The sequence below is a fragment of the Tinamus guttatus genome, unplaced genomic scaffold, assembly GCF_059628265.1.
Source record: "Tinamus guttatus ecotype Peru unplaced genomic scaffold, ASM5962826v1 Tinamus_guttatus_pri_ptg000323l, whole genome shotgun sequence".
Lineage (NCBI taxonomy): Eukaryota > Metazoa > Chordata > Aves > Tinamiformes > Tinamidae > Tinamus > Tinamus guttatus.
Genome location: NW_028288857.1, coordinates 2,998,975 through 3,011,769, shown reverse-complemented (window position 1 = coordinate 3,011,769; position 12,795 = coordinate 2,998,975). Strand labels below are relative to the sequence as shown.

The 12,795-nt window shown below is 59.9% G+C and overlaps 1 protein-coding gene across 4 annotated transcripts; it reads left to right on the top strand.

The window, feature by feature from the left end:
- Positions 1 to 3,183: 3,183 nt before the first annotated feature.
- KIAA0513 (KIAA0513 ortholog) lies at positions 3,184 to 12,152 on the top strand. Of its 4 annotated transcripts, none has more exons than XM_088529088.1 (13): positions 3,184 to 3,282; positions 6,653 to 7,088; positions 7,448 to 7,547; positions 7,917 to 7,990; positions 8,269 to 8,339; positions 8,653 to 8,860; positions 9,096 to 9,136; positions 9,253 to 9,331; positions 9,576 to 9,653; positions 9,863 to 9,892; positions 11,305 to 11,385; positions 11,880 to 11,974; positions 12,051 to 12,152. In XM_088529088.1, the coding sequence occupies exons 2-13, from the start codon at positions 6,781 to 6,783 to the stop codon at positions 12,098 to 12,100; spliced, it is 1,215 nt and encodes a 404-aa protein (XP_088385214.1). In that variant the 5' UTR covers positions 3,184 to 3,282; positions 6,653 to 6,780; the 3' UTR covers positions 12,101 to 12,152. The 4 variants fall into 4 exon arrangements, with proteins under 4 accessions (XP_088385214.1, XP_088385213.1, XP_088385216.1 ...); XM_088529087.1 differs by having other exon boundaries at positions 9,093 to 9,136; XM_088529090.1 differs by lacking the exon at positions 9,863 to 9,892.
- Positions 12,153 to 12,795: the final 643 nt, after the last annotated feature.

The window sequence follows — 12,795 nt, the reverse complement described above, 5'->3', positions numbered from 1 at the left end:
ATAGCGCATTTGAAGTGAGCAGAGGGGCTGGAATGATGTTTTTCCATGAAGCCGTACAACAGCCTTGAGGCTGCTAACGCTGATAAGCATTTGCTTGTGTGCTCGAATGAGCGACTTTCATCTCTTCCTTATCCCCATGCTGAGCGCAGGGCCTGGGATTAGTATTTCTGCACCTGGAGAACCTCCCGGATCGTGCTCAGGGCCGCGTGCTGGCAGGGTGCTCGCTCCAGGGCTTGGCAATGTCACCTTTAGTCCCTACAGCTGCTGCTCAGGCCTCGAACTTGCAGCACCAGCGCCGCAGAGGCGCAAATTAATTTTTCCATCATACAAATTGCATCAATTTCCCCCCTTGGGCCTCACTGTTGCCCTGCAGCATCACTGACAAAAAAAAAAAAAAAAAAAAAGTGACTTTAGCAAGCTCATCCTCTCTCCCTTCTGCAGGGAATGATGCTGACATTAAACATAAAACAAATCGCGTGATGCATCCAAAGGAAGATGCTTGGCTGCCTTCTCCTTCCCCAGTGACGCAGGCGCCAGGAATAGCAGCTCCATTAATTCTGTCCCTTGCCTCTCGTGAGCCGTTGCCGGCTCTCAGAACTCACCTTGCTATAACGATGGCCACGGCTTTCATTACTCCTTGCATTGGTAAACGCTGGCAAATTGCATTTGCTGCTGCTTCGTCTCCATCGTTAGCTGCCCCCAAAAACCATCCGCTCGGAAACCGCGGCGGATATTGCACCCGTGATTACAGATTACAGTCAGATACCGGCCAGCTCCGCCGTCACGGAGCGTCCCCGCGTATTTTGGTGCACCGCGCTGCTGTCTGCCGCGCGCTGAGTTTTAACAGATGGTTCCAGTGACAATGACGGCCTCGGAGGGCTCTATTTATAAATTCCGTGTTGGGCTGTTATCCTCCGTGCGCGGGGGCTCCGCAAAAACAGCGAATTGCTAGTGCTCCCTGGCTCCAGAAACGGGAAGCGTGACAGGCTGTGCCGGAAAACGCTGCATTTTGGGGTATCGGTGGGAGGACCCGCGGGGTTTTTGCAGTGACTGCATGATGGGATCGCTCCAGGGAAACCGGGAATGGGGCGCCCCAGCCGCGCTGGGAGCACCTGGGCTGGTGGCGGATACCGGTCCCATCCACGTGACGGCAGCGATAGGGAGCGAGCTGCGACCTTTGCGCTTTGCCAGGTGCTCCAGTGGGAAGCAGCTCAGGAGGGATCGGCATTGGGCTTGCTGCTCCCGGGATCGCTTCCCATGTTGGTTTGTCGGGAAGGGAAGGCTGCTGCGACATTCCGGCTGGATGCAAAGCTAGGAGCGCGCGCGAGTCCGTGCTGCATGCTGAGGGTTTTAGCACTTTCATCAGCCCTGCAAGGAGAAGGGAGAACTGGCGAGGGCTGCGCCAGGGATTCAATCCGAAATAAGGAAATAAGAGGATTTTCCCAACTACTGTGTAAATAGGAAGGGAGATTTTCCCAACTGTTGCTCAGGAAGGGAGAGGCCAACTTAATGCCACTAAAATAGATTGGATTAGGAGGGATTTGCAGAGGGCTGGGCTGCAGGAATGGCTTGTTTGGGTTTTTAGCAGCCGTGTCGCAAGCGTGCGGTGTCGCAATGCCGAACACCCGCCCCGAGGAGACGGGTGCTGCCGGGTGGGGAGCTGGAAGCTCCTTGGATGGATCTGGAGGAGACGGATGCTGGCATCGCACTGCGGTGTCCGATGGGAGCGTGGGACAGCGCGGCTGGGTGTGCATGGGAAAGGCAAATCCAAACCAATTCCTAGCCCACAGGAGATTTAGGGTGGGCATCATTTGGGCTTCAAATGGCTAAATGCAGCAGTGATTTTTTTTTTTTTTTTGCATGCAAACCTTTCTCTCTTACCTCTGGGTGCCCCTCGGGCCAGGGGCAGCTCCGTGTTTCGGGATCCGGGTCCATGAGCCGCGTGCTCGCGCTCCGGGGCTTGCTGGGCTTGGCCCTGCTCCTTGCAGCAGGATTTTGCATCACATCCTTCTGCCTCCGAAGTGGTGGCTCCTTTCCGGCCGTGTCACCGCGTTCCCTCCCGCCTCCCCCCAGGCTTTGGGCTGGAAGAAGCAGAAATCGCCCAATGCTTCGGTAATGTCCAGGAGGGATAATGTGCATCCTTGGAGGATGTTCCCTGTGCTCCAAGGAGGCTCCTGCTCCCCTCCCCATCCCCGCACTGCGGATCCAGCCCCGGCAGACGCACATTTGGCCGGAGCCTCCCGCATCATCAGCTGCAGGAGCAGAGCCTCGAGTCTCACTGCGAGGGGCTGGTGGGGAGAACGGGCCACTTACCGTCTCTTTGCCTTAAAATAAAGGGAATGAAGTGCCAAATATCCGTGCAAAGCCAGGAATGACACGACACCCTGGTGCAAACTCCAGTGCGTGCAGGATGGGACCCAGGAGTTGTGCACCACAGACCAGGCGTCTGCGCCACTGCCACTGCCCCGAGAGCCGCCACCGTCCCGTGATGGCGTCACATAAAAAATTGGGGTGGGGGATATGGTTTTCTGTACTGTCACTTGCAATTCCTGAAGCGGGAGGTAATTGGAATAATAGTGCTCAACACACAGCAAGATGGCAGCGCCTTGGGCTCCTGCTCAGAGCTTCTCTGGGAAGAAGAAATGGGATCTCGGCTGTTCCCGGAGTCCTTTCCCTATTTGCAGTCTCCAGCCCATTCCAAGGGCTGCAGCAAGAGCTTCCCGGCCTCCTGCTTTGCTGTGAGCTGCTCTGCGGAGCGAAAGCATCGGAGCTTCCCGCTCCAGCGGCACCAGGGCTCCGAAGCACCGAGCTCCACGGCAGCGCAGGGGACATCCGAGGGGACATGGGGGTCCGTGTCCCTGTCCCGTGTGAGGCTGCGCTCTCCTTGCGCTCTCCTCCCGCCGCAGCTTCGCTCCAATTCCATCCTATCTTTTTTCCTGGCAGCAACTCAGCAGGGAGGAGCCAAGCAGGTAATTCCCGATCCTCCAGCATTTAAGCAACGGAGAGGCTTCACAAATAACAAATAACCGAAGATAACGGGAAAGGACCGATTTATTTTATTTATTTTTTATTTTTTTTGCAAGGGTTGGCGGGGGGTGTTGCGAGCCGGGCCCGGCTGCCACTCAGCTCCGCTCCTTCCTCTTCCTTCCTCCTCCTCCTCCTCCGTGCGCGCCTGCGTGGCCGGGGGGGGACGTGCGTGAGCGGGGGAGGGCTCGGAGGTGCCCGCAGCCCCCCCGGTGCCGGAGAGCGGAGCGGAGCGGAGCCGGCCCGGGCCCGGCGCAGGTACCGGCGGGGCGGCCGCGGTCCCCCCCGATCCGATCCGAGCGATCGCGTTTTGCCCGGCCTCTTTTTCCATTTTTTTTTTCCCCCTTAATTTTATTTTTTCCTCCCCTTTTTATGCCGCTCCTGCGGAAGCGACGCCGCTTTTGACCCCCCGTCCCTCCCGCGGGGGACAGGGGCGCGGGTGGCGCTGCCTTGGGGGGACACACGGGACCCCCCCGCTGCAAGCGGCGCCCTGAGCCCCTTTGGGGTTATTCTTGGTGGGAAACGTCCCTTAAGGAGCTGCGCGGCCGCGGGAATCCCGAGGGGTTTTCCCGGTGGGAAGAGGACACGGGAATGCTTGGTTTGCTGCCGGGGAGGGGGGTGATGGTGCTGGAGGTGATGGGCTGTTGGGGTCCTGTTGTCCTCGAGTCCCCATGCAGGGGATGGCACCTGGAGCTCGGTGGCAGCGGGAGGCCGGGTGCTCTGCAGAGCTCGGTGGGCTCCGGATTGTCCTCAAAAATGGGAAAAACAAGCAAAAAGTGATATTTTGTTAATGGTGAACGAGCTGCGTTGGCAAATTGACCGTGTGGGTTAATGCAGCCTTTGCAGAGGGGGCACTGGCTGGTGGCCCATGCCGTGATGCTGCGCTGGCCCTGGCATGCGCCGAGTTGTGCGGTCTCTGCTGCAGGGGCCGGTGTGCAGAGCCCTGCCAGCCCCTGCGGTGTTTAGAGACAGCCCGCGGTCCCTTCGGATGCAGTTCTGGAAGGCATAGCTTCCCGGGCCCCGTGCAGCGATACAGGGAAGCTTGGTAATTCCCAGGGCTCCGGAAGGCCCGGAGCAGGAAGGTGTGTGCATTTCCGTGTCCTCGGGCTGTTTTTGGGGGGTGTTGGTGCGTCATCCCTAGCGGCTGGAGGAACGTGGTGCCCCGCGGTACCACCCAGTCCCCCCTGCCCTGGGCATCGCCTGGAGCCTCCGCTCGGATTAAGCAGCTCTGGGGAACAAGATTGACCAGTTCCCGTGGCGGAAACAAGCTGTGCCCGGCTGTTCCCTCGCCCCGCAGGGAGTTTTCCTTGGCTGAAAGGAAGGTTGCGCCCATGGCTTGAGCATGACGAGGTGGCCCTGGAATCCTCTCCTGGTTTCGTTCCTCCCTTGCTGTGCCACGTGCAGGATGCTCAGCCCGCCCAGGGCAATTGCAAAGGGGGGTTTTCTTGCTGCAGAGTCGAAGCCGCTGCTGCTGCCGCATCCCGCAGCCGCATCCCGCACCGGGAGCTGTGGTGCCAATGCGGCCCTTCTCGCCACGACTCGGATCCACCGCTGGAAACCTTGGCAAAGCCAGCAGCTCTTCATCACCTCTTCCCGCTCCTCACAGCAGCGTCTCCCATGCAGGATGCCAACGAGGTGGATTTCCAGGAGGGCTTTCAGAGTCCCTGTCTTGCTAATCCGCAGCTTTGAGTCCCATCCCAGGCCTATGGGATGGACAAGTCCAGAGGAAACTGCTCCGGCAGCTGCTGCAAGGAGGCAGCCTGCGGTTCCTGCACTTAGTGACAGTTTTTAAGGACCCCCGAGTGCTCCGGGCTGGTGCGATGCCTCCCTGCAGGACGCACATGCGAGTGTGGGCTCCAGCGCTGTCCCTGCATGGAAAACCACCCGCTGCCATTGCTCCTAGGGCAGATTAGTCACGTTTATAATTCCAGCTTTCCAGGTGCAGGCAGGCCTGGAGCACGGGCTGCGGAGAGATGCCCGCTCGCATCCTGCTCACCACGCTCGCTTGGCATGAGCTGCATAATTTCATCCCATCCTTTCATCCCGGGAAAGCAGCTCTGGCTGGGATGCAGCCAGTCCCGGAAAACCCTCCGCTCTTGCACGGCTGCACCTTGCACCGCAGCCCACTTGTGTCCCAGGCGCCTTCGCCCGCTCCAAAAGCAGCTGTCCCCAAACCCCAGAATCCTACGGGAATGTTGCCGGGAGAGCCCGCACGTACTCCACGTCTCCCTTGATTAGGAAAGCCGCAGATGGCAGCAGCGCCGCTTCCCTCGAAGATGCAATTTCCCTGGCAGCCCTTTATCAAGGCGGTAAGTGGGCAGAGTTGGTGCCGGCTCGTGGCCCTCGGAAGCAGCATCACACATTCCCTCGGGAAGCGCCTGCCCTTGGGAAGCGTGCGGGAGAACCGCGGGATGCCGCGGGGCCGGGGCGATGAGCGCAGCGAGGCGCAATCAGGCTCTGCCTTCACCGAGCAGAGACGAGAGGAAAACAGCACGAGCAATGAGAAGTCCTGAGGTTTTAACCGCTTCAAAATACAGATCAAGCTCAATGCAGCAAAAACTGTTCAATTTTTTTTTTGTCTCATTTGTTTAGAACAGCAACGAGCTACAAATAAACTGTGTCGCATCTCCCCTGCCCGCGTTTCTGTGGCTCATTGCAGCAAGCTCGCAGCGACCTCAGACCGACACAGCAACGTTTGCTCGAACCTTGCAGCCCAAAACCTCTTGGCAAAGGCTCCTTTTTCCCTTCTCCTCTGCCACTGCACAGCCTGGGGGCTCCCTCTTCAATGACCCCCCAGCAAAGGCGGCTCTGGGCGCTCTCCATCTGCAGCTGCCTCCCGACAGCCCTTTTCCTTGCTGCTGACGCTCCCTGGCTGGTGTTTCCAGTGGGAAGATGCGGATTTATTATGTGGCAACTCCACATGGGAAATCCAGATGTGCGCGTTCGCTAGGAAGCCTGCTGGCTTGTTGTGCGTTACCTTGGCCAGCTAGTGTCTAGCAGGACCTGGAAGACACTAGAACTCATGGACTTCTCCGAATCCCAGGATTCCTGGCACGGGACAGACCGTGCAGAGCCAGGCCCAAGGTTGCGTCCTCATTGCTCGGGGTTTTGCTCGTGCGCGAGCTCGCTGGTCCAGGTGTCTCTGCGGGGCTGGCGCATCCCGGCCGGGTGATGGTGCACGGTGTCCTCTCCATCAGCCTGTCCGGGGGGACACCTCGCTGCGGGGGGATCCGTGTCCGGGATCCGTGTCTGGGATCGTGCTCTGTGCACAGCCCTCGCTGCCAGCAGGTCACGAGCAGCTTGACTGGCTGCTGACTCGGCCTGTCAGGCTGTGAGATGTCACCCTCCCAACGTGGCATGTGGTGCTCAGGCTTAAACTGCCATCTCTCCCGGCTGAGAGATGAGTCAGGAGGGAGGAAAACCTCCCAAAGGACATGGGAAGCACGAGGCCACCACAGGGACTCGCTCGTGGAGCAGCAGGGCTGGCTCTGCCCGTGTCCCGGCCTTGCTGCTGCTGGTGGCATCCAGGGGATGTTGCTGATGGTGGCAATGGTGCCTTCCCCCCTGCTCCATGGGTGCTGGTTCCTTGGGCTTCTCTCATCACCCGTGCCCGTCCCTTTTCTTGCAGATGCCGTGCACTAACGCAACCCGGGGCGGAAGGACCTGCCAGCTTTAGCCAGCGCATCCTGCGAGGCCGAAGATGCTGCTGAGGTCCCGGTGAGGGTGAACCGAGCTGCTGCATCCCCCGCCAGAGCCATGGAGGCCCCCTTGGACGTGCCCGTGGGGAACCTCATCGACCTGGACGCCGAGACGCCCGTCCCCATCGAGCCCTCACCCGGGGACCCGGCGGGCGGCGACCCGGCCGCCGAGGAGAGCGATGCCACCGAGTCGGCGGACAGCGAGAACGACATGGGCTACTCGCCCGGCCGCTGGAGCAGCCGCCGCCGCTCGTCCTCCATCGAGTCCTTCTCCTCCAGCCAGAGCACCGAGTCGGCCAAGGACGAGGCGGCGGGCGAGCGCCGTGACTTCATGCGGCGCTACGTGGACAAGGTCTTCACCGGCGGGTGAGCCCAGGGGATGCAATGGGGCCATTTGCAGCTGCGTTGCAGGCTCCGCGGGGCAAATTCGCTGCGCGCTGCAGCGCGTCAAGTGCAATCGAGCAAGCAGCGGGTGACGAGGAGCGAGAGCTGGGGCTGCTTTGCTCGCTGGAGCTGGGTTTCTGCTCAGCTCTGCTTGCTCCCTCCTCATCCCTCTCCCTCCATCCAGCGAGGATGCGCCTGCATCTTCCTCCCTCCCTCCTCCCCATCGCGGCATCTTGCAAGAACTGCGCATCCCTGCGGGAAGGGGCAGCCCCCATGCCGGCTGCTGCACGTCCTCGACTCTAACGGTGATTTTCTTATTTTCCTGCCCTTTTCCGTTCCAGCGAGGACCTGGATCAAGAAGAGAAGGCCAAGTTTGGTGAGCTCTGCAGCGGCGAGAACGGGAAGGGCAGGGAATGGTTCGCACGATACGTGAGCGCCCAGGTAAGGGGCAGAACATGGGTACGAAGCTGTGTCCATGTGGGGGGCACAGCTGGGATGATTGGCATGGGCCAGGGCTTTGGCAGTGCCCAGGAACAGTGTTTTTGGAGGGCAGGAACTCGGAGAAGGGAGGGTAATCTGCTTCACCTTGGCAGAGTAAGATACAGAAGTGAGTAAATGCATCCCGAGGCAGTTAAAAATACGATGGTTGCCGGGAGGGAGGGAAGTTCTCTATTTTTCCCCTAGGAAAACACGTCGGGAATCCAAGCTGCTGTTTCCCAGATGGAGGCCTGGTTGAAGGACCCTTCTGGCCCCCTTCCTTGGGGCCGCGGGGCTCCCTGCGCTAACCTGCGCCCGGCTTTGTGCTTGCAGCGCTGCAACTCCAAGTGCGTCTCGGAGCAGACCTTCTATCGCCTCATGCAGTCGTTCGCCCTCGTGCTGTTTGAGTAAGTGCCGGCGTTCCGCTTCCCTGCAGTCACCGGGATGTTCCCATTAATGCAGAGGGGCAGGAGAGCCCCAGCTCCAAACCCGCCCTGCCTCGGGAAGCAGGAGCTCGTGCAGGGCATCGCGGGGTGTCCCGTGTGCCGTGCTGGGGGTTTGCAGCAGGGAAGGTGCCCCTTCCCGGGGGAGCAGATCCGCAGACATAGGTGGAAAGAGCAGGAGCCACGGGGATGCTTCCATTCCCATCGCCAGGCGTCTTCATCCAGCTCTGCCTCCATTGCAGGTGTCACCAGATGGATGACTTCAGCCCTGCCAAGAACCTCATGACCATGTGTTTCACTTACTACTACATCGGTAAGAGGTGTCTGCACCCTCGGGCTTTTCTTGTGCTGGAAACAGATGGTGAAATGTCCTCGGTCCAGGTGTTGCAGTTTCGGAACTGCACCCGAGCGTGGGTTTTGCTGCTCAGAGAAGGGTCTGTGTGGCCTGGAGGCTGTGCCCTGCTCCTGGAGACCCTCCAGGAGCCAGGAGCTCACGCTGATGGGTCTCCTCTGCAGGACGCTTGTTTTTCTGTGCAAAATGGGGGTATTCTAGAGTCAGGATGGGATGGAGAGCAGGTTGTGCGCACGGTGCTCCCTGGAGCCTGAGCTCCTGCTGCTTCCCCCAGGCAAACCGCACGCGCTGCCCTTGGAGAGCAAGGAGAAGGCCACGGGCAGCATCGACTCCTACCTGAAGTCGGCCAACAGCTGGCTGGCCGAGAAGAAGGACATCGCGGAGCGGCTGCTGAAGAACACGTCGGCCAGGACGGAGAACGTCAAGGGCTTCTTCGGGGGCCTCGAGACCAAGCTGAAGGGCCCCGCGGCGCGGAAGGGCGAGTGGGTACCGCTCCGGCGGGCTGGGATGCGCTCGCGACGTGGCACCGGCGCCAGGGCTTAGTGTCACCATGGGGAGGTGGCATGTGGAGATGTGTCTGTGTCACATTGTTGGCTCTGGGGACCGTGATGTGGGAAAATGAAGGGGGTTCCCTTACCAAGGAGGCCGGGGATTCCCACGTGGGCTGCACGGAGACGGGATGCTCTGGCGCTGACGCTGGTTTCTGTGTCACAGCAGCGAAGGGGAGGACAAGGCAAAGGAGAAGGTGAAGACGACGGGTGAGTGGAGTGGGTCCCTCGGGACACGGTGGCTGCTTGGACACCCACCAGGGACAGCAACGTCTGTGCGTGGGTGGGAGAGCGAGTGTCACCCGGGTGCGTCACTGTCCCCACAGCTTCCATGCAGAGCCCGGAGGAGGAGAAGAGAGGAGAGAAGATCTACCTGTACATGCACCTCAAGCAGCAGCCCATCTGGTAAAGCGGCCCGGGGGGCTCCGGGCGTGCAGGGTTGGGGGGCACCCTGCCCATACGTTGCATTTCCCCCAAACTTCCCCCATTGCTTTCAAGCTGGTGCCACCCCGACAAGAGGTGGCCCAGCCTTTGCGCATCCCCTTGGCCAGGAAATTCGGGTTTGCAGCCACATGGGGGGCTGGCGGTGGGGCTGGCCCTGGGTCACTGCCACCACCTCCTTCCTCCCTCCTCCTCCTCCTCCTTATAGGCACAACCTGCGGTTTTGGAACGCCGCCTTCTTCGACGCGGTTCACTGCGAGCGAAGGAAGAGGTCCCCCACCACCAGGTAGGGTGCGAGCCCGTGGCGGGTGGGAAGCAAAAAAGCTCTAAATTCCTCTTTTTCTCTCTCTTTCCTCTCTTTCTGCCTCTAACAACTGTTTCATCTGTTCTTCTCTTTTTTGTTTTTCTTCCTTTCTTTCTTTCTCCTCCATCCATCTCTCTTGCATGGTCTTTAACACCCAACCTTTGTTGGCCTCGTTTCTGCTGCCGCTCCAGAGGGAACGCTGGAGAGGAAGAGGAGAAGAGGTGTGTGTGTCTGTCCGCGTTGCTTGGTTCTGTGTCCGGCAGGGCCGGCTCGCTCTGGGTCCACATCCATGGTCTGGGTCCACATCCACCCTCGGGGCAAAGCGCTTTGGAAGCAGGGAGCTCCCTACAGCTGCTTCCGTGTCCGTTGGCTTTACCGTGTTGCTGGTTGTGCCATTGCATCAAGGCAGTGGAGACTTGGTCCGGCTGGAAAATCTGATCCTTTTTTTTTTTTCCTTATGCAAAAGGGAAAGGAAATGCAACCGGCATTGCATGTTGCATTTGCAAGCGTGCAAGTGGGTCGCAAGGACCGAGAGCCGTTGTGTCCGTCAGCGGGGGCGAGCGCAGGGTGCGGAGTCCTGGCTGCATTGCTGGAGCTCGGGATATCTCACCTTGGAGCAGATCGCCTGAAGGGAAGGCCCTAGTGAAGGCGAGGGAGCTTGACAGTGGATTTTTTAGCGTCGTTAAGGCACGCACCGGCAGCTGGATAAGCCAAACTGGGTGGAAAACTCAAAGGAATTGCATAGAGCCACATGTGGGGCTTTCCCCCTTTCCAGGCACCTTCCTCCTGCGCTGCAAGCCAGAAGCAGGGTGCATTTTTCTTGAACGTTTTGGTCTCTTTTTTCCCTTTCCTCCATCAAAAATGTAAAAAAGGCAGCCAAAAAAAAAAAAAAGAAAGAAAAAGGAAGCAAACAGAAGCAAACTTGCTTCCCCTGCATGTGGGGCAGTGAGACCTGCAAAGTTTTGCTCAGCTTTCAAAGCTTTGAAAAAAGATGGATTCTTCTCCATTCTCAGCCTTCAGATTTGGCCTCCCCCATGCTATCATGAGCTTTATCTGGGAGAAACTACTTTTAAAAAAATATTTTTAAAATTCTTTTTAAAACAAGATATGAAGGTCCCCAAGCTGTATCACCATTAGTGGCTCAGCCAGGACCAACTCAGCAGCTCCTGCTGCGCATCCGAGCATCCCGGCGTGGGCGCATCCCGGCGCATTCCCGGCTCTCCTCACTTTCCAGCCTCGGCCGTCACCGTGGGTGCTCGGTCCAAACCGGCTCCGCTGCAGAAGAGCCCCCTTCCCACCATCCGCTTCCTCCCGCGTCTCTGATCCCGCATGGAGCACGGGCTGTGCTGGCATGGTCAATCCCTGCTGTCCTCTTGCTTCTCCTCCATATATTAATATATATTTATTTTTCTTCTACCTGTTCCTGTTTTTCTTTCCCTTCATCCTCTTATCCTTGCTGTAACCTTCCCCGACTTCTTTCCGGACCAGGGCTGGCTTCGCCCTGGAGTTTTCCCAAGGGAAATGGGTTGTTTGCAGGCGGGAGCCGGGGTATCCTGGGGCAGCACCGGGACCCCGGGGGAGAGGAACGGGGCTGTCCCTGTGTGATGCTGCCCGGGCTGCTCCTGCCTTGCAGGGAGAAGTGGTGCCACATGACGCAGGAGGAGCGCGACGACAGCCTGCGCTTCAACGAGAACATCACCTTCGGGCAGCTGGGGTGAGCGCCGCGGGCGGACGGACACACGGACGGACGCACGGACGGGGAGGGGGACACGCTGCTGCGCTGCTCCTGCCCGTGCCCGAGTGTGGGCTGCACCGCGGTCGGATGTTGCCCATGGGATGCAGGGCCCCCTGCATCTGAAGACCTTCCCCGTCCGAGCACCTTCCCCGTCCAAACGCCTCCCGTGTCCGAGCGCCTTCCCCATCCGAGCGCCTTCTCCATCCGAGGGCCTCCCGCATCCAAACACCTCCCGTGTCCAAGCACCTTCCCCATCTGAGCGCCTTCTCCATCCGAGGGCCTTCTCCTTCCAAGGGCCTCCCGCATCCAAAGACCTTCCCCATCCGAGCGCCTTCTCCATCCGAGGGCCTCCCGCAGCCGAGGGCATCCCGATACGAGCGCAAGGCGCTGCAGGGAGGATGAGGAGGGCGGCGGGCCGGGGAGGAAGCCGCAGGGCGGCTGGGTCCGACCTGCGCCTGCCCGTGTGTCCTCAGCACCTTCATCCACAACATGCTGGCCTTCGGCCTCAGCAAGAGGCTCTGCAGCGACTTCCTGAAGAAGCAGGCGACCATCGGCAACCTGGACGAAGGTAGGGCCACATCAGCGGGGACGGCGGTGGCACCGGCCGCACCGAGCCCCTGCCAAATCCCCTCTCCCGTCCGCAGAGCAGTACAAGCTGCTGAGCGACCACATCGAGCAAGTGGCGGCCGAGTAGCCACCGCGGAGCCCGGGCCACCGCTGTCACCTCTGGGGCCACCCGCCAGCGAGGACGGGCTGCTTTGGAGCTGCGCGCGCGCACGTGGCGCGCTCGTGTCCTTGCCATAACCCTGCATGACCGTCAGCCCGGCGTCAGGGCTGCCCGTAGCAATAGGAGCCAAACCGCCCTCTCCCTCGCCGGAGCCTCCCCTGCGTTTCGGAGCAGACCTTCCCGGTGTGTTTTGTCCGTTAAAAGGAAGAAAAGCAGGAATACAAGCCCGGGGCAGCCCTGCCGCTGCTGTGCGCCAGGACGCTGTGCTGTCCCTTGGTGCCTTCCTGCAGCTAGCGCTGAATTTGGGGGAGCTGGGGGGATTCCAGAGGGAGTGGAGGGGCTCTCCAGGGAAATGCTGCTCCATGGGAGCCGCTACTTCCCTTTGGCCCAGGCTTGTGTTGCTTTGTGCACCGTGGAGCATCCCCGTGGCTGGAGAAGCAGGTGGCTGTGCAGGAAGCCCTGCCGATGTGGAGAGCTTCCCCGCACCCTCTTGGAAGGAATATCTTGGATTTTGTACATCTCGGCAAGCGGAAAACTGCAGTCTGCTCCATAGCATTAGCCTTGCTCAGCAGAGAATAAGCCATGGCCTTGGGCACGCTTCGGGAGAGGAGGAAGAGGAGCATGGAGCGCGGGCGGCAGGGCTCAGAGCAGCCGCGAGGCTC